This window comes from Bombus pascuorum, chromosome 9 (assembly GCF_905332965.1).
Source record: "Bombus pascuorum chromosome 9, iyBomPasc1.1, whole genome shotgun sequence".
NCBI classification, from domain to species: domain Eukaryota; kingdom Metazoa; phylum Arthropoda; class Insecta; order Hymenoptera; family Apidae; genus Bombus; species Bombus pascuorum.
This window is the reverse complement of record NC_083496.1, coordinates 10,109,710-10,127,259: the sequence shown is the minus strand read 5'-3', so window position 1 is coordinate 10,127,259 and position 17,550 is coordinate 10,109,710. Positions and strand designations below refer to the sequence as shown.

At 29.8% G+C, this 17,550-nt stretch overlaps 5 protein-coding genes across 10 annotated transcripts; 3 read left to right on the top strand and 2 right to left on the bottom strand.

Moving 5' to 3' along the window:
- Nucleotides 1–290: 290 nt before the first annotated feature.
- On the top strand, nucleotides 291–3,866 carry LOC132910668 (BRCA1-associated protein). Of its 2 annotated transcripts, none has more exons than XM_060966515.1 (6): nucleotides 291–851; nucleotides 1,370–1,640; nucleotides 1,743–1,932; nucleotides 2,014–2,332; nucleotides 2,431–2,855; nucleotides 2,926–3,866. In XM_060966515.1, the coding sequence occupies exons 1-6, from the start codon at nucleotides 773–775 to the stop codon at nucleotides 3,304–3,306; spliced, it is 1,665 nt and encodes a 554-aa protein (XP_060822498.1). In that variant the 5' UTR covers nucleotides 291–772; the 3' UTR covers nucleotides 3,307–3,866. The 2 variants fall into 2 exon arrangements, with proteins under 2 accessions (XP_060822498.1, XP_060822499.1); XM_060966516.1 differs by having other exon boundaries at nucleotides 292–851; nucleotides 1,353–1,640.
- Nucleotides 3,867–4,355: 489 nt separating this feature from the next.
- LOC132910656 (uncharacterized) lies at nucleotides 4,356–10,596 on the bottom strand. Its single transcript, XM_060966480.1, has 2 exons — nucleotides 7,895–10,596; nucleotides 4,356–7,668 (listed from the first exon to the last, which is right to left on the bottom strand). The coding sequence occupies exons 1-2, from the start codon at nucleotides 10,397–10,399 to the stop codon at nucleotides 6,001–6,003; spliced, it is 4,173 nt and encodes a 1,390-aa protein (XP_060822463.1). The 5' UTR covers nucleotides 10,400–10,596; the 3' UTR covers nucleotides 4,356–6,000.
- On the top strand, nucleotides 10,591–10,883 carry LOC132910568 (uncharacterized; the record flags this gene model as incomplete). The annotated part of the gene is made up of 1 exon (XM_060966338.1): nucleotides 10,591–10,883. A coding segment is annotated over one exon (291 nt), but the record flags the coding sequence as incomplete, so codon positions are not given.
- Nucleotides 10,884–12,099: 1,216 nt separating this feature from the next.
- On the top strand, nucleotides 12,100–14,460 carry LOC132910675 (tRNA (guanine(10)-N2)-methyltransferase homolog). Of its 2 annotated transcripts, none has more exons than XR_009658827.1 (9): nucleotides 12,100–12,513; nucleotides 12,585–12,650; nucleotides 12,734–12,979; nucleotides 13,056–13,190; nucleotides 13,262–13,525; nucleotides 13,588–13,726; nucleotides 13,797–13,995; nucleotides 14,052–14,206; nucleotides 14,293–14,388. XR_009658827.1 is itself a non-coding variant. In XM_060966530.1 (9 exons), the coding sequence occupies exons 1-9, from the start codon at nucleotides 12,448–12,450 to the stop codon at nucleotides 14,452–14,454; spliced, it is 1,404 nt and encodes a 467-aa protein (XP_060822513.1). In that variant the 5' UTR covers nucleotides 12,103–12,447; the 3' UTR covers nucleotides 14,455–14,460. The 2 variants fall into 2 exon arrangements, 1 of the variants encoding a protein (XP_060822513.1); XM_060966530.1 differs by having other exon boundaries at nucleotides 12,103–12,513; nucleotides 14,080–14,206; nucleotides 14,293–14,460.
- On the bottom strand, nucleotides 14,461–17,486 carry LOC132910687 (ER membrane protein complex subunit 2-like). Of its 4 annotated transcripts, none has more exons than XM_060966568.1 (8): nucleotides 17,396–17,486; nucleotides 16,255–16,297; nucleotides 16,035–16,148; nucleotides 15,807–15,957; nucleotides 15,588–15,731; nucleotides 15,344–15,500; nucleotides 15,169–15,264; nucleotides 14,461–15,103 (listed from the first exon to the last, which is right to left on the bottom strand). In XM_060966568.1, the coding sequence occupies exons 2-8, from the start codon at nucleotides 16,286–16,288 to the stop codon at nucleotides 14,930–14,932; spliced, it is 870 nt and encodes a 289-aa protein (XP_060822551.1). In that variant the 5' UTR covers nucleotides 16,289–16,297; nucleotides 17,396–17,486; the 3' UTR covers nucleotides 14,461–14,929. The 4 variants fall into 4 exon arrangements, with proteins under 4 accessions (XP_060822551.1, XP_060822549.1, XP_060822550.1 ...); XM_060966566.1 differs by lacking the exon at nucleotides 17,396–17,486 and adding an exon at nucleotides 16,809–16,941; XM_060966567.1 differs by lacking the exon at nucleotides 17,396–17,486 and adding an exon at nucleotides 16,695–16,793.
- Between the last annotated feature and the right edge of the window lie 64 nt (nucleotides 17,487–17,550).

The following is a 17,550-nucleotide window of genomic DNA, read 5'->3' as shown; positions in this document are numbered from 1 at the left end:
TATATTTTTTACAGGCTTGTATAAAATTTTTCTATTCACGAAATTAATTTAATATTCTTAGCGCAATTATATAATTCTGTTCGGCAATTTTTTTTAATATACGCTCAAAAATTGTAGAGCTACTACTAAAAAAGAAAAAAAAACATAAAGCCTATTTATATTATGTTGTATATTTAATGAATATATAATATTGTCCCTAATAATGATTATAAAGAATAATTTAGAAAATTTTGGTAAAACTTTAATAAAACTTTTGGCGCTTCTTAAAACAATGTTGTATCATGTTTATTTTTTCCACACTGAATAATGATATGTAATTATTAATTAGTACTGGCTTTATAAGATGCATAATTCATAATAATAAAAAAGGCATTTTCTCTAATAATAACAATGCACATCAGGTGGCGCGATACTGACTACTTTTTAAAGGTGGGAGTTACCCATTTGAAAGAATATATTGTATTTGATTGGTGAATGATAAGCGAAAAGAGAAAAGAACTACACAACAAATTGTGACTTTCCATGATTCATCGTATTCATAAGTTTGCATAATCAGAATGTAATCCGTCTACAATAATTTCTGTGACAATTAAATATAAGAGCAATGAGTGAAAGATAAATTTAACCTATTAATCGAGAACGGTGTAACACCTTGTAAGGTCATTGTTAGTTAATCATGGGGGTTGCTTAAAGGGTTAACAAAGTACTTAAGAATAGTGACCACAATGATAAATTTGTTTGTAATAATGCGCGATAAGTATTATTTTATGGGATGAATTCTTCTCCTATTTCGGTGTCTCTCTGCGTTATTCGCGTCGAGATTATTGACGAGGATTCTGAAGAATCGAATGGTAAATATTTATGTGTATCGTATAAGTAGAGTAGTAACATTCAATTGTTATTACTTATTTATACACTACTTGTTTTATAATGAATCGCTTCGGTTAATCTTTTTGTTTACAAATCCTTTTAAGGTTATGTCGCTTGTCATAACAATGTCGTGTTTATATTATTACCTTTTTCTATAAAATTCATGTAACTTCGAAGATAAGATATTTATCCGAAAGAGAATACACGAATAAATAACATTTTTTTTAGAAAGAACGTTTATATCTTTTTGATTATATACGATCAAATAGACGTAAGACTTGTAAGATATCATTTTCAAATTTACATAATTCTTTATCTTGTACGTTTTGTTCTTTATAAATGGGATATATTATTAATTTTTTAAAAACCTTTTTCTGAGACCTTAAAAGATGTTTTCAAATATTTAATATATGAAGATTGTTAAAAAATAATTATTAAAAGTACAAAGATCATACCTTGTTTGTATCATGATTAATTCACAGTGGATTTCGTAATCCAGGAGCAATGGCTACTAAGATGAGGGGTCGCAGAGAACCATCCAAAATAAACATGGAAAATTGCACAAATCTTACAGAGAATCAAGACTCTGCGCTTCCTTCTCAAGGAACTAGCAAATCTAGCTCTACCTCTAGAGCTAATTCAGAGGAAAATACTTATGATGATTCAGAGATAGCTGGTGCAAGTGCCTGTGCCTGTGATCAAATCAATTTTATCTCTGGGAACCCATTTGTCGAAGTGACCAAAGGAATTATACACTTGTATAAGGAAAAGTGAGCACTCTTTAATTTTAAGCATCATTTAATTATGTAAATAATAAATTGCAATCATTTATGTCTTGTACTACAATATGTAATAATGTTAATAAATTCTAGCAAATTAACGGATATACACCATGCAGCAGAACGTACCCAAACTATCTGCATTCTCTCAGTTCCAGCTACAATGACCTGTCATGATCTTCTAAGGTTTACAGCACCTTGCCATCAAGATGTTCGGCATTTTAGGATACTTAGAGATGGTAGTCCCAATCAATATATGGCATTGATTACCTTCAAATCTGCTGTAATTATCTTTAATGAATTAAACCTTCTTCATATACTGATTTTACTGTATTATAACATTACATTTTACATGACATTTCAGAATGCAGCAACGGAATTTTATGGTTCCTTTAATGGCACTCCATATAATTCTTTTGAACCAGATGTTATTTGTCACATGGTATTTGTCTACAGTGTAGAAGTGACATATAATGCTATGCCTTTATCTGGACACACAGAATTACCACTTTGTCCAGTTTGTTTAGAGAGAATGGACGAAAGTGTTGACGGGATTTTAACAATATTATGCAACCATACATTTCATGCAAGTTGTTTAGCTAAATGGGGAGATACCTCCTGTCCAGTTTGTAGATATGCTCAAACACCAGAATCATTTGCAGACAGTTACTGCATGGAATGTAGTATGTAAATAATAATTTTTTTAGATAAAAAGAAGTGAATTAGGAGAAGTTAGTGAAAATATCACAAATAAAATAAAAATTGTATAAATATTTTCTAGATACTGGAGAAAGCAATGATGCTTTATGGATTTGTCTAATATGTGGACATATAGGATGTTCGCGATATCACCAGGGACATGCTTTTCAGCACTATCGTGAGACACATCACTGTTATGCTATGCAATTAGGAAATAACAGAGTCTGGGATTATGTTGGAGATAATTTTGTTCATCGATTACTGCAAAATAAAGATGGAAAAATGGTTGAAGGTGGACCTACAGCAACTAAAGCTGAAGGAGCAGCAATGGAAGAAAAAGTAGATTCCGTACAGTTAGAATTCACGTATCTTTTAACATCGCAGTTGGAAACTCAACGACAGTATTTCGAGGATAGGTTAGCGCGATTGGAACAGCATTCTGTATTACAAACTACAGAACTTAGAGAAAAAGTGGGTCAAGTATCAGAAGAAAATGCCAAAACTAAGGTAATTTTTATTACCACTTGTCTCTTGAAAATTAAAAGAGGAAGTTCATTATTTTTATTACATATTTTAGGAACAATTAGCAACATTGACTCGAGAGAAGCAAAATGTGGATAAACGACTACAGCAAGTTAGTAATAAATTGGTACAAGTACAAGCAGAATTAACTGAAGAAAAGGAATTAAGGAAAGCATTGGAATTAAATCAAGCTTCTTGGCAAGATAAATATAAAATGCTGCAACATGAAATGACTGAGTATCAAAAGACAAAGCAGACGGAAATAACGAATTTAAAAGAGCAAGTACAGGATTTAATGTTTTATCTTGACGCTCAAAACAAAGTCGAAAATTCAGAATTACGAGAAGAAATAGCATCAGGTCGTATAGTAATTCCAGAAACCTCTAATTCTGCTAAGAAGAACATTCGACCTTCTAAATCTCGTAAAAAACGTTGATGTTATTCGCTGATATTTTCTGTAAAAAGATTGAGTTTCAAATCAGATCTAAAAATTAAAATCTGATTTCATACATTTTTATGTCAAAATAAACAGCTGAATTTTTTTACTGATTTTAAGCAACAGCAACCTGGAAGTATAGTAATATAAAAATTATGATCAATGCTATAAACTACTGATGTTTGTAATTTCTGAATGCATTTTAATATTTAATTCTTCCAAATTAAAATTAATATATGAAATTTTAAATATAAATTGATGCTATATATGTATAAACGAAATCTGTTATATGGAGAGTTTCAAATGTAGTCTATTCCAAAAATAAAAGATGTTTCATATTTATTTTTGCCAACATAATGTTTGATATTATGTATAGAACTATTTGCTTTATTTTGTTAATTTGTAATTATACTTGTACTAATATTCAATAGATTATAGTATTTTAAGTAAAAGTAGCGAATATTTTAATTCTTTTAAAATTTCTTATTTTCCCGAAAAAATGCTTTAAATGAATATGATTTTATAAATGTAAAATATATTGAATCTCAGAATAAACACATCTACTCAAAAACGATTTTGTTTATATCGCACCTTCTGAACTTTAAAATTAGTAAAGTTCTACGAGTAATTGAGTATTATATTTGGAGGTATACACACATGGTATTCAAATTATTACACTTGTCCTTTAATTTATCAATAAATATTCTAATAAATAGTAATCATTTCTGCTAACTCTTGGAGTATTCATCAAATAATTGCACAATACATACATATATGTATGTACATTTAAATAAATTTCACTTATATTTTAATAAATAACACTTACTTAAAATTAATCTTTCATTTACCTACTTTTTCAAATGAAAAATATATCACATTTTTTTAAATCTATAAAACATTTGTCCTAAATATTTTTGTCGAATTCGCAATTTGCAATATTTTTACATATTTTTTTCTTATTTTATCATTTGTTTTTACATTACATTTCCCATTTACAAACAAGAAACAAACATGGTATTGGTACTTGTAATAAAAATACAAAGAAAAACTTATTTAAAAAAGTACCTCAATACATAATTTTTATTAAGGTATACAGGTGTCACTGGATTTATAGTTTCTTTTTATGATAATAATTAACCTATTTTTATTCTCATAAGAGTACGAGCTGTTTTTAGACAATTATTAGTTTCCAACAGAATTTGTTGGTTCAGTTATAAAATAAAACTGATATACATATTTACATTATCTACAATTTGATTCAAGTAGAATACGTTATGTTTAACTAAATGATTGCACATTTGGACGTCGATGTTGGTCATTAAGTTGCAAATAAGCTTCGCTTAATAATCGACGATATTACAAAACTCCTATATTTAACTATTAACGAAACTAAAATGTAATTTGTTAAATAACTATCAACAAGATGAAACTCAAAGTACGTTATGGAAACTGTAACCATTTTAAAAATGTTTCATGCAGTTTTGTTGAAATTTACGGTAACAGCTTGTGGGAACCGAGTTTCGTAACAAAACGTCCATCGAACTCAATATAATTACAGTAACACAATTTTGACATAGTTAATATATTAGCGCCTCTTTATTCATATTGCTCTCTAGAAATTAAATGATACATGATCTGCCAAATATTTTAATATAAAACAATTAACTATTAAGATATTTGTCACAGTACCACTATACCAAATATTTCAAACCACACACACGATTGTTCTTGCTTGTCATTTAAGACATAGATATATTAAATATATCTATTAAATATATGTATGTCGGAGAGCAATATGAGGTACCAACATCGATCAGTCTTGGAATTACATTTAGCGATAAAAATTATTATATATTTTGCAAAATATATAAATATAACTAAGATCCGTAACTACCTTGTGATAATTAATAATGCTAATTATTGATACAAGCTTATGCGTAGTAAATTCAACGCAAATAAATACGAATCTCCCAGTTCCTTCTCACATTCGATGCCAATACATAAAATCGTAATATATATACTTTGTGTAAAATAGTTGTTGTAAAAAAATTTCGTACAACGATCAACACATAAAAGTGCTTAATGATTCCATAATATTGATCAGTTAGTTATTATTATCTAATAGTTAATTAGTATAAGTTGGCAAAAAGCATTTCATCGTATAGTCTTCCTTTATGGAAGTTATTCAAATCTTCAGACATGTACCAGTTAATATTTGTTAAAAATTTCTTATTATCTTAAGTAGTTACAGTCTCGAGTCATTGTATTTAGTAGACTATATGACGAAAATTTACGAAGTGCAACATACAATGCACAATGCACAATACAACGTAAAATCATCCTCTTGTTTTTTATGATTAAAGCAAATTAAATCCTTTTAGCTAGTCAAATACTGCCAGTAATAATACTAGCAGGTCATTCAAGTTTAAAATCTCGGTATTAAAATATTTAAGAAATAATAACAGAAACGAACGAGATTTATAAAAGATTTAAGAGATGTAATATATCTATATATATTACATTTATTTCATCACTTTTTTGTACTGAATTATGGTTTCCTTCAGTTTTCAAAAGAAAAAAAAAAAAAGAAATTTCAACACATGGAAGAATAAGAGGTAAAACGTTAAGATAAAGTATTGTGAGATGTTTAAAAATATTGACTAAGTAAACTGAATCAAAAATCTCGTTCGCTTTTTAATTTTCGGTATTTACAGGTTCTCGAGCATGATGAATTCTGACATGTTTGTTATGATTAGATTTCGTACCGCTAGACTTTCCACAAATATGACATGTATATGGTCTGGCACCTGAATGTACTCGCAAGTGTTCTTTCAGATAATATGATCTATGAAAAGTTTTGTTGCAAACATCACATGTATATGCTTTGTTTTCTTCGTGTTCCTTTACATGCCTTAAACAATTATATTTTCGTATGAACTGCGCTCCGCAATAGTTACAGGTATAAGGACGCACGTTTCTATGAGAATTCATATGAGCAGTATAATCACTGTGCCGGTAAAACGCGCCACTACACTGATTACACTTGAAAGGTTTGGTGCTACGGGCAGCGTGAGTCCATTTGTGCAATTGTAAGTTCCACTTAGTACTAAATGCTTTAGAGCAAACTTGACATTCATATGGTCTTTCACCATTATGTACTCGCATATGCACTGCTAAGGAAGATCGTAAATAAATACACTTACATATAGGACATTCAACATTTTCGCTCTCTCTTTGAGCATCTGGAACGAATCTTTTATTATGAGCTCGGCGCATATGTCTAGTCAGGCTGGCCATGTGAATGAATCTTTCGTTACAATATGTACATGCTTTGGGTTTTTCATCATGTGTTTCTTTATGCCAAGCTAGCTTTTTCTTTGTATGAAAAACCTCACCACAATGACATATGTAATCTTTTAATTTCTTTTTTATATTCAAATGATGTCTATTTTTGTGCTGTGTTAGATTTGAATATCTGCGAAACGTTTCATTGCAAAGATTACACTTAACAGGTGCATTCCCGGTATGACCATTGGTATGTTCATCTAACTTCTGTTTTGTTAAAAATGCTTTGTCACAAACAGTACATGGAAATGGTTTAATTCCTAAATGTCGTTTCATGTGTAATTTGAAATTTTGTTTTCTATAAAAATACTTTCCACATTGACTACATTCTAATGGATGTATTTTTAAATGGGCATTGTACAATAAAACCGAAGGAAATTCTTCGTGACATATTTGACACTTGGTGCTCTCACGAATTCGTTTTGTTGTTTCTGTAATATGTACTCTTCTATGATGTAGCTGTAATGATTTTTCACTACTAAATCTCTGATTGCAAAGGGTGCAGATCACTTCAATGTTTGATGGTATTACTAGTGTTTCAATTTTTTGATCAGATTCTACTTTTGTAGTTACATCTGTACATGATTGTGGTGGTTGAAGTTGATGTAACAGTGGTTGCTGGTGATAAACTTGTTGTACATGTAAACCTGGTACAAAAATATCTTCAAATACATTCATACGGCCATCCAATAACTTAATATCCTTTACTTCAGGTTGTTCTGTAGATTCTCTACTGCTACTCGGACCAGCTTCTTTGTGCGCGGTGGTACTATGTACTCTGCGTTCTTTCGGACAATCAAATACTTCAGGGCAATGATAACATTTGAACATTCTTTTTGTAGGAGTTTTTCTATCTCGATCTAAAAATAAACTTGATGTAAAATGTGTTGCTAAAGATCTGCTATCTAATAATGGGCCTGTAATTTCATTGTCTGATCCATCAGATTCTTCCCAACTTTCACGTGCCATTAAATCATAAGATGTTGACATTCTTGATGATTCTTGACCAGCATATAACTGAATATACAGAATAAATTTGTTAATATAAACATAACTTTTAATATCAGTTTTTATAGAAAATTTGTTTGCAAAATATATTCAGTATTAACTAAATTAAATTAATTGTATATATTTAAATTACTTGTTTAAACATTTGTTATTTTATAAATCTATTAAACTCTTATGTGAAATATTTATAATAAATTTTAACAATATATTTATATTCAAAGAGCAGCTTACATACCTGCCAAGCTGATTGTTCTGTACATCCATTGCTTTCTTGTTCTGATAGTTCACCTCTGGGTGGCATAGTTTCATCAGCTCTCATATTAATGCTTTTAACTTCTTCATCTATACCTATTCCACCTTCACTACTTGCCATAGATTGTTGGCTGGTTCCACTAACTGCTTTTTGTGAAGAATCACTTATGAATGTACTAGGAACTAAGATTTGAAGCCCATCAAATTCAAACACATTCATTGGACCTGCATGGGCATCTTCATTTAAACTAAGGAGTTCCACAGATTGTTTTTGTATAATTGATTTAGATGAATGAAAACTCTTTGAGTCAGAACTACTTGCGACATCACTAGATTCTGATAAATTTACATGATTATTACTTTTACTTGGCATGTTATATGATTCATCCATTAACGTTGATTGCTGAGAATATTGTGAATGAATTGTAGAAAACGAACTCATATTGTCACTAATTCCAGATTGATATGCAGAATCTCCTTCCATTTTTTTCTCATTTTTGCATAAGGAAAGTTCTGACTGATCAGTTTTCACATCTTGTTCAACTAAAGAACAATCAATAGGATCTTTTTCTAGTGATTCATCCATTGCTACATTACTTTCTTCATCGTGGCTTATACCATTATCATCCATAATGCAAAATGAATGGACAGAAGCAGGTGAACATGGTTTACTAAGATCCTTTCTAACTCTTAATACAGAAATACCACTACTTGCAGATAATGGAGTATGAGATCTAACGTTGTCTGCATTTTCATCATATTTAATGAAAGGAGTATGTGGGCTAGGTATCTCCTCTATTTCCATATCTGCCTCGTCAAAATTATCTTCTGTTTCATTTTTTTCATCTTCATCATCTTCCTCATCATGCAATGTGCTTGCATCAAAACCAATTGGATAAAAATTAAGGTGTTCATTTGAACTAAAATCTGAATGAACAGAATAGGTTCTATGGGGTCTTCTTTGTACAATAGGTGATGGAGGTGCAGACAAACTGTTTTTATAATTGTATAAAAGACAAGAACTTTTATTTTCATCATTACCTATATTAATTTCCGAGCTTTGATTAACTTTTACTTTTACATCAGATTTACAACTGTTTTCATATTCAATGGGATTATTACTAGTTATTTCATGTATTACACTTTCAGCCCTTTCAGGAGAAGTATTTTTCTTTGTATCTTTACTCTTCTTTGTATCTTTACTCTTCTTTTTATCATTTTCAAAATTGGATTCTTTCTGTGGAGTATTATTAAATTCATTTTCCATAATAGTGATTAAAAGACGTTCTAATTGTTCTACTTCAGGCTGAGCTGGTGCTTTTACTGTATCTTCTACAGGCATTTCTGCTGAGGTACCTTCATTTTTGCTTATTTCTTCTCTGTGAGGAACTTTTTCATTAGTTGCATTTTGTGTTTCATTTTCTGTTACCATTGATGATACTTCAGGCATAATAACTTTATTATTATCATCATCATCTTCATATCTGTGTACATACTCCTGCATTTTTGACGATTCATAATGAATAGATTTACTTTGCACATTTGTAGTAACAACACACGACGATTCCCCATTATCAATATCCGGCAATACACTCTCAACTTTATCATTTGTAGTGACATTGACATTACAATTAATTGCCAATGATCTTGGAATGCTATCATATTCATCTTGCACAGTATGCTGATCTGTACTTGAACCAAGGGGCTCCTCTCCATCTTGCTCCATTTGAATTGTACTAGTGTCACTTTCATTTTGCTGCATAGAATTATCTTCGTTTAATGATGGAGGAGAAACTGGAAGGTTGATATCTGATAACATTTGTTCAGACTCTTGCTCTGATTCAGGTAAAATCTCAGGTAAAATTTGTTTTGGCTCGGAATTATTTACAGGTACAGCAATGGCAGTCCTACCAGTTGTTTCACCAGCCATAGTTACCACTGGTCTGACTCTAGTGGTGTTTGGTATGGCTGTGACTGGCGAAATCATTTGAACAGTTGGTATTTGTTGCTGCTGATACATACCATATGGATTATACAGCATTTGCATCATTTGATTAGCTTGTGGAGCCATTGCATATTGTGGTATCATCATAGTGCCATTATTTACAAACTGTTGATAACTAAATGAAGCAAACTGAGGTGGCATCACAGTACCGATAGGTGGACATTCGAAAATAGGTCCTATAGGATATGGAGATTGAGCCGATAGATGAGTATTCTGTGCAACTTGAGGTGTATTTTGGGATGATTGTATAGCTGGAGATGCTGGAGGTGCTGATGATGATAACTGTGTCTGTTGCACATTTGAGGAATTGGTACTAGCTTTGATAAGAGCTTCGATGACTTGTTCTTTTGGATGAGTATCCAAATGTCTTTGTAAGCTGATACCCTCGCGTAGATAGAGGGTACAGACTGGACAAGCCACTGCACTTCCTGAAGCTCCATTGCTTACTGCATCCATTATGTCTGAGGTATTTTCTTTATACATTTAACTTCTCAACTATTGCATTGAACACAACCAATGCAAAATTCTCTGTAAAATTTCCACGAAGAAGTAATAACACCACTTTCTTCTTTTCGTAATTGACGCCTTTGCTGTTACTGCCGTTAATGTCGAATTCGTCGTATCTGTCGTAATTATCGTTCTGTTCGTCTCAGCTGCCTGTTTAGTCGCAGTCGTGGTTGTCACCGTCGACGCCGACGCCGTCACCGTCGCCGTCGTCGGTGTCGTCGTCGGTGTCGTTGTCGCCGTCGTCGCCGCCGTCGTCGTCGTCGCCGTCGTCGTCGTCGTCGTCGTCGTCGTCGTCGTCGCCGCCGCCGTCGCCGTCGTCGTCGTCGTCGCCGTCGTCGCCGTCGTCGCCGTCGTCGTCGTCGTCGTCGTCGTCGTCGTCGTCGCCGTCGTCGTCGTCGTCGTCGCCGTCGTCGTCGTCGCCGTCGCCGCCGCCGCCGCCGTCGCCGTTATCGTTGTAGTCGTTGCCGTTTTGGTCGCCGTTTTGATAGTCGTTATGATCGTAATAGATGTACCTAGTCGTTGTAACCCGCAATTTTGTCTAATATCGTTAACACATATCGCCAATGGCTGGCTGCATTTTGGGCTTTATCAGGCCTGCAAACACATTAGAGCACGGCATATGTACGGCCGACACGTTGCACCAGGCAGTGCCCCAAAAATATCGACGTTCATGGCTACCTGGTTTGTGTGTGCGATGGAGCCAGCAAGGCAGTCGCGGACAAATCAATATCCTATTAAATCGCCAGCCTCCCCTGCTCTTATTAAATTACACCTGCACTATTCACACACGTTTTCAATACAGCACCTTCCTCAAACCTAGTTACAACAACTCTTTTTAAGAGCCTTTTGTTTCTCACTCGATTATCGAAACGGCATGTTTTTCACCCGATTCCAGCCTAAAAACACAACAGAAAACAGTGACGAGTAGTATTCCACCTTAGAATGAGAACAACAAGAAATTTTACTACGAATATAGCGCCCCCTCGTACACTGTTCTATTAGCTACGATGTTGTAGATCTACCGATTAAGAAATTATAGTTTTCTTTTTTATCGACTATTTTAAATATATAATGTTTCTATACATTATATGTATATATGTATTTCCAGAGATATTTTTACTGTATTATTATGCTCATAATTTAATTAATATACATACATATATATATATATATATATATGATTTATACTATTTCTTGCATTTAAATATTATGTACATCTTTTTTCTTGCAACTTCTCTGCTTTTCCTATTTTTCTTTCATATTTATGTTGTTGAAATTTATATTTCTCCTTCTAATATTTTACAAGATTTGTATTTTCATATAATATTTCGTGACACTTTTTGATTATTAAACAATTTTTAGTAAATCATATCATCAAAACAATTGTAATTAATACTTCTCTATTACCACATATTATGATTTAAATAATATTTTCTCGTATGGTATTATACTTAGTGCTATTAATATATTATAGAAGATTAATATATCGTAAAATAAATTGAGCAACTTTACTCTCTAATAAGAGAGCTTCTTCACTGTTTTGTATAATGACAAATAATAATAATGATATTATACCGGCATAATATTCAATAATAATCGACTCACTATATTTTATTTATCTATGGTTTCGATTAAGCATGCGCGTATAATGTGTGCAATATCTTTTTGTGTTGATCACGTTGGTTAATGTCTAGATCATAGATCTTATGTTACTTGATGCTAAATAATGCTTATAGTTACATATAATTACAATTTAATCAATATGTAATAATTTATGTTAAAGTTAGAAACTTAATTTTTTAGTTGAAAAATCTAAATGATGTAGTAAAATAAAAAGTCTGTATTATAAATACAAATGGTTTACTTCAACTTAAATTTTTGAATTGCATTAGTTTATGCAAAATTATTTTAAAGCTGTATTTCGGTATTAAAGTATATGTGTTATACTTTTAATATAATTAATACTATAATTCATATAAGGTAATATGAATTGAATATGGATAAATATATATAAAGCAATAACAATGAATAACCAGTGGAAAAAATATCTGTTTTGGTTTGCCCAAGAACACATTGATTTTCGTACAGCTGTAAGTAATTTGTTATTTAATTTAATTTTTACCTGTTTGTTCTATAAAATTTTTACATTTCATCTTTTTAGGAAATGCAATCTATTCTTGGTATGTTTGGTGTAAATATTTATACTCATCCTGAATTAAACACACATGTAAGAAAATATATTTATTTTGTTAATATAATATAATATAATATTTAATACATTTGTCTATGCAATAAATGATTTTTTTATAGCCTTATTGGATAGTTAATTTACCTTCAGAAACTCTGGCACATAAAATTGCAAGCAGAGCAGTCTGTGTGCGATTTTGTTTAGAGTTGTGGGCTAATAGTAAACAAGTTGAAAATTTGCATAACAAGTTAAAAACTTATCCAATTTCAGAAATTAATAAATATGCTGGACCACACAAATCTTTTAAAGTAATAGTTGAAACATTTTGTAAACATTTTTCTCAAGGTGAAAAAGTAAATAAAATTGATGTAAGTACATAACTTATAAATTTGCAAACTGAAATTATGTAAAATTTTGATATTAATTTAACTTTGTAATAAATAGTCTTTCAGTTATTTACCATTGCAAGGACCAGTAAGACTAAATAATCCAGATACAACATTGTGTTATATAGAATTTTATGGATTAGATCCTAATAATATCCCTAAAGAACCATATGAATTATTTTTTGGTAGATGGGTATGTATAATTATATTATACTGTTACATCAATCTATTAAATATATGTCACATTTTATAATGAAATTTTAGATTACAAGTGGACAAAGGGATTTAATTCGAAAGTTATCACTGAAAACTAGAAAATTTATTGGTAATACGTCTATGGATCCTCAACTATCATTAATAATGGCTAACCAAGCTCAAGTTCAAAAGGGAGACATTGTTCTTGATCCATTTGTTGGTACTGGATCTTTATTAGTTGCTGCTTCTCATTTTGGAGGATATACATTGGGAACAGATATAGATTTTTTAATGCTGCATGGACGTACAAGGCCTAGTAGGATATCGCAAAAGGTAAAGAATTTATTTGCTTACACTGAATGATGTTATTAAATTATTATTAAAATAATGGCCAGATTAGGGAAAAAGATGAAAATATTGCTACAAATATGAGTCAATATGGAAAAAGATCATACTATATTGATGTAGTTGTATCAGACTTTTCTTATCCTTTATGGCGTTCTGACATGTGTATAGATGCTATAATAACAGACCGTAAGTATCAGCTCTTTTCATTAACTTATAAGTCGTACTGTAAAAGCCTTCATCTCTTTATTAATTATAGCTCCTTATGGTATCAGAGAAGCAACAGAAAGGATAGGTACAACTAAATTAAATCCAGTGATAGAAGAACATCAAGCTTCATCTCATATACCATCTAAAATTGGTTATGATTTACCTCAAATATACAAGGATTTATTAACTTTTGCAGCTCAACATCTTAAATTAAATGGTAGATTAGTATGTTGGTTTCCTTTATTTAGGTAAGTCACAGGTTATAAAAAGTTGTTTATTGATATTACAATATTTATTTTTATAGAATGAAGTATAAAATACTACTTTTCTAGAGATCAATATTCAGAGGATCAGTTACCAACACATCCATGTTTGGAATTAATAGCTAATTCAGAACAAGTACTTAGTAATTATACTAGTCGGAGGTTATTGACTTATAAAAAGGTAAAAGATCCAAAGGTATGTTTTAAAAGATATATTATACAACTATTAGTTAAAAAAATGTTAAATGTAATTTGATCAAAATTCTCAATTTTTTCTTGCAGGAATCAGATGAAATAATTTCTAACAATTTAATCGACTTCCGCGAACAATATTTTGCATTACGAAATGAAAGTAGAAGGGAAAAACGAATGAAGAAAGCTGTAGAAAAAGCAAAGAAAAGAGAACTTTGGGAACAGAATAATAAAGAAAATCCAAAAAGATGACTGTAATTATTTTACGTGTAACAAACATTTATTTTCCTTCAAATTCGTGTTTGAGAATATAAATTTTGTTAAATTGTTACTTTTTATGGCCATATGTGCATTTTAAAAAATAAAGCAGGACATGTGCGGGAAAGTATAATATTCATAACAAGAAAAATTTTGAACCATCAATAAAATGTCATTTTCTAACATTTTATAGAAATTATGAAAAGAATAATGAACTGTCTTCATTTAATTCTATAATCTTTTTACTAAATGATCTTAAAAGTTATTTGAATAAGATAAATAATACTTTACTGTATTTTGGATAGTAAGTATCTTAATATACATTCACAAATTTACTTGACATACTAAAAAGCTATTTATGTCAAAAGATTTGTATTAAATAATAAATTATATATGCGTGTAAATTGTAAGGAATGATCAGTACATTTACATATATTACAGTAACATACATACATATAAATTTGTATACTTAAACTTCCAGTTGTAATTGACCTAATAATCCTTCAATCGTTTTAATATTTCCATCTGATACTTTTGATTCATATTGCTTTTCAATTTGATTAGCTGCCCATTCACTTAATTTTATTGCATCTTTCTTTTTAGAAGAGGGACATTTAGGTGATGTGGCAATATTATTGGTTGCCTAGAAATTTAAGCTTATAGTAAAAGTTTAACACTACATGTTTTTTTTCTAATTTTGATTCTTACCAACAGTAAACCATACAAAGCTCTGATATTATTTGGATTTAATCTTGCAGCTTGACAAAAGTATGCTTTTGCTAATTCCATGTTTTCAAATCCACCCTAATAATAAGTAAAATATTTATTATTTCAGTGAAAGTTCTGTGGCCTCAGGAATTGTTACATAAAAAATATTTATTACCTGAGAATACTTTATTTCTGCATATCTCTGATAAATTAAATGACTATGTGGATTATGCAATATAAGTTCTTCCATACAAAATGCAGCCTTGGAATATTCTTGTTCTTGTAAATATAGATCACATAATTCATGCCATGCCTCTTGATCACTCATAAATCTGTAATAGATGAAGGATATAAAATCTATGATTAATACAATAAGTTAAAAACTTAAAACATCAAAAAAATTTCAACTAAACACTAACTTTTTTAAATATTCTGTAAGCTCTTTAATAGCTTCTGATATCCGACCTTTCGCTTTTAATATAGCTATACGTCTTTTTCTTGGTGCTGCGTTTGTTTCATCTCTTTTTATAATAGAATCCAAAACTTCTAATGCTTCATCATACCTACAAATATTTAACTTCTTTTATATGGCATAGAAATATGCAACAAATAATCATTGTTTCATAAATAATTATTACATTTCCAAAGCTTCCAGATGCATAGCATGATATTTATGGACTCTTAAACTGCTAGGAAATTCTCTTTTCAATATTTTAATGCAATATTCTGCTAAAGAATGACGATCACAATCCAATGCGGCTATGCAGACTTGTTCCAAAACCAGATATTCTATTTAAAAATTTCAAATTATTGTAGAGAGTTAACACCATTTTAAAAATATCTTATAAAAAATTACTTCATCTTACTCTCATTGCCAAGTTGATCAATTTTTGCCATTAATTTAGACTCCCATAGATCAACTACATCTTTACTTCGCCGTTCACTATCTTCTCTCCATGTCCTGAACATGTCTCGTACTTCTACATATATAAAAAACATATATAGAAGTTTAATAATTACATTGAAATATTAATAAATTAAATTCAAAAGTTATAGATGATTAAACTATGTTCTTTATTAACTTACCTTTCCATGATAATTTATCATATTGATCAGCCATAGTTTAAGCCTTAAAAAAAATAATATCATAAATAATATATAATAGATTTGTACATAGAGTGTATTAAATAATATTCTATACATGAAACAACTGTAATTATGTACAAACATAAAAGAAGATATAAAGTTAATTAATCAAATATTAAAAAGATTACAACTTTACATAATTTTGAATGTTTCTATGATAACAACCATTCCTTAATATTATAAATTTCATACAAGTATACATAATATTATAATATATAAATATATCTATGAATTAGTAAATATATTGCTTATTATAACCTATTTCTTATAACCTAAATAAGTAAAAGACTAGATACCAAAGAATATATGTTAAATATATATAAATAACACAGAAAGAAATATTAACACAAGTTAAAAAAGATATTAAAATAAATATGTACATATATGTTAACAGTTATTAATTGCATACACTTGGAACAAATTTATTATTACAGTGTAATAATTCGTGCAGTAGAATCTCAGATTATAAAGTATTATAGGTATTTCAAACTTACGTAGAAGTAATTGCAATAATAAAAACAAGTTTATAATAAAGTATTGACTGAAATCAATGTACACGTAGCCTTAAATTAAATCGATCATGTACATATATTACACAGGTCGATCAGGAATCAAAAAGTAATTCAAGGCTATATGCAAAATTATTCAGTAAGATATTTGAAGTACGTCATTTTATTAAATTATAAAATAAGTGAAAAGTATAAAAAATAATATATAGTTTACAGCATATTACAAAAATACATACATTTTTATTATCATCATTGTTTCTAATTTTTACTATTATATTATCATATTAAAGTATTGACATTAAATTGATATAGCAAATAACTGGAAATATTGTTTTTTAAACAAATACAAATAATATTTAAAAAAACACAAAATGCTGTGTTTAATGTATTAATTATGTTTATTCTTTATGAAATGTAAAATTATCAACAGATTAACAAATCATTTGTTTTTCAATAGAAATTTAATGATTAATGCTATGTACATGTTTGATAAATGCGACAAGAAAATAATTTTAAATCTGTCAAAACTATATTTCATTTAGTTTTTAAGTACTCTGATTACATTTCATTACTTTTTTCTCACAGCTGATTTGATAACATGTACTTCAAGAATACTACATTTTGACATTCATGTGTCGATTAAGTCCATTTTATTAGCGAAAAATTTTCTACTAATGGTCATTCTAAAAAGCATATATATATGAATAAGAAGAAAATAATTTCATTC

Bases quoted from the DNA above. Each gene is read 5' to 3' on its own strand.
- LOC132910687 (XM_060966568.1), bottom strand. From the start codon at position 16,288: ATGGCTGATCAATATGATAAATTATCATGGAAAG. The intron at 16,149-16,254 runs GTAAGTTAATAA...TTATATATGTAG, and splicing joins TGATAAATTATCATGGAAAG to AAGTACGAGACATGTTCAGG. The intron at 15,958-16,034 runs GTAAGATGAAGT...ATTTTTAAATAG, and splicing joins TGATCAACTTGGCAATGAGA to AATATCTGGTTTTGGAACAA.
- LOC132910656 (XM_060966480.1), bottom strand. From the start codon at position 10,399: ATGTATAAAGAAAATACCTCAGACATAATGGATGCAGTAAGCAATGGA. The intron at 7,669-7,894 runs GTATGTAAGCTG...CTGTATATTCAG, and splicing joins CAGAACAATCAGCTTGGCAG to TTATATGCTGGTCAAGAATC.
- LOC132910668 (XM_060966515.1), top strand. From the start codon at position 773: ATGAATTCTTCTCCTATTTCGGTGTCTCTCTGCGTTATTCGCGTCGAG. The intron at 852-1,369 runs GTAAATATTTAT...TTCGTAATCCAG, and splicing joins GGATTCTGAAGAATCGAATG to GAGCAATGGCTACTAAGATG. The intron at 1,933-2,013 runs GTAATTATCTTT...ATGACATTTCAG, and splicing joins TGATTACCTTCAAATCTGCT to AATGCAGCAACGGAATTTTA.
- LOC132910675 (XM_060966530.1), top strand. From the start codon at position 12,448: ATGAATAACCAGTGGAAAAAATATCTGTTTTGGTTTGCCCAAGAACAC. The intron at 13,526-13,587 runs GTAAAGAATTTA...AATAATGGCCAG, and splicing joins CTAGTAGGATATCGCAAAAG to ATTAGGGAAAAAGATGAAAA. The intron at 13,996-14,079 runs GTAAGTCACAGG...CTACTTTTCTAG, and splicing joins TGTTGGTTTCCTTTATTTAG to AGATCAATATTCAGAGGATC.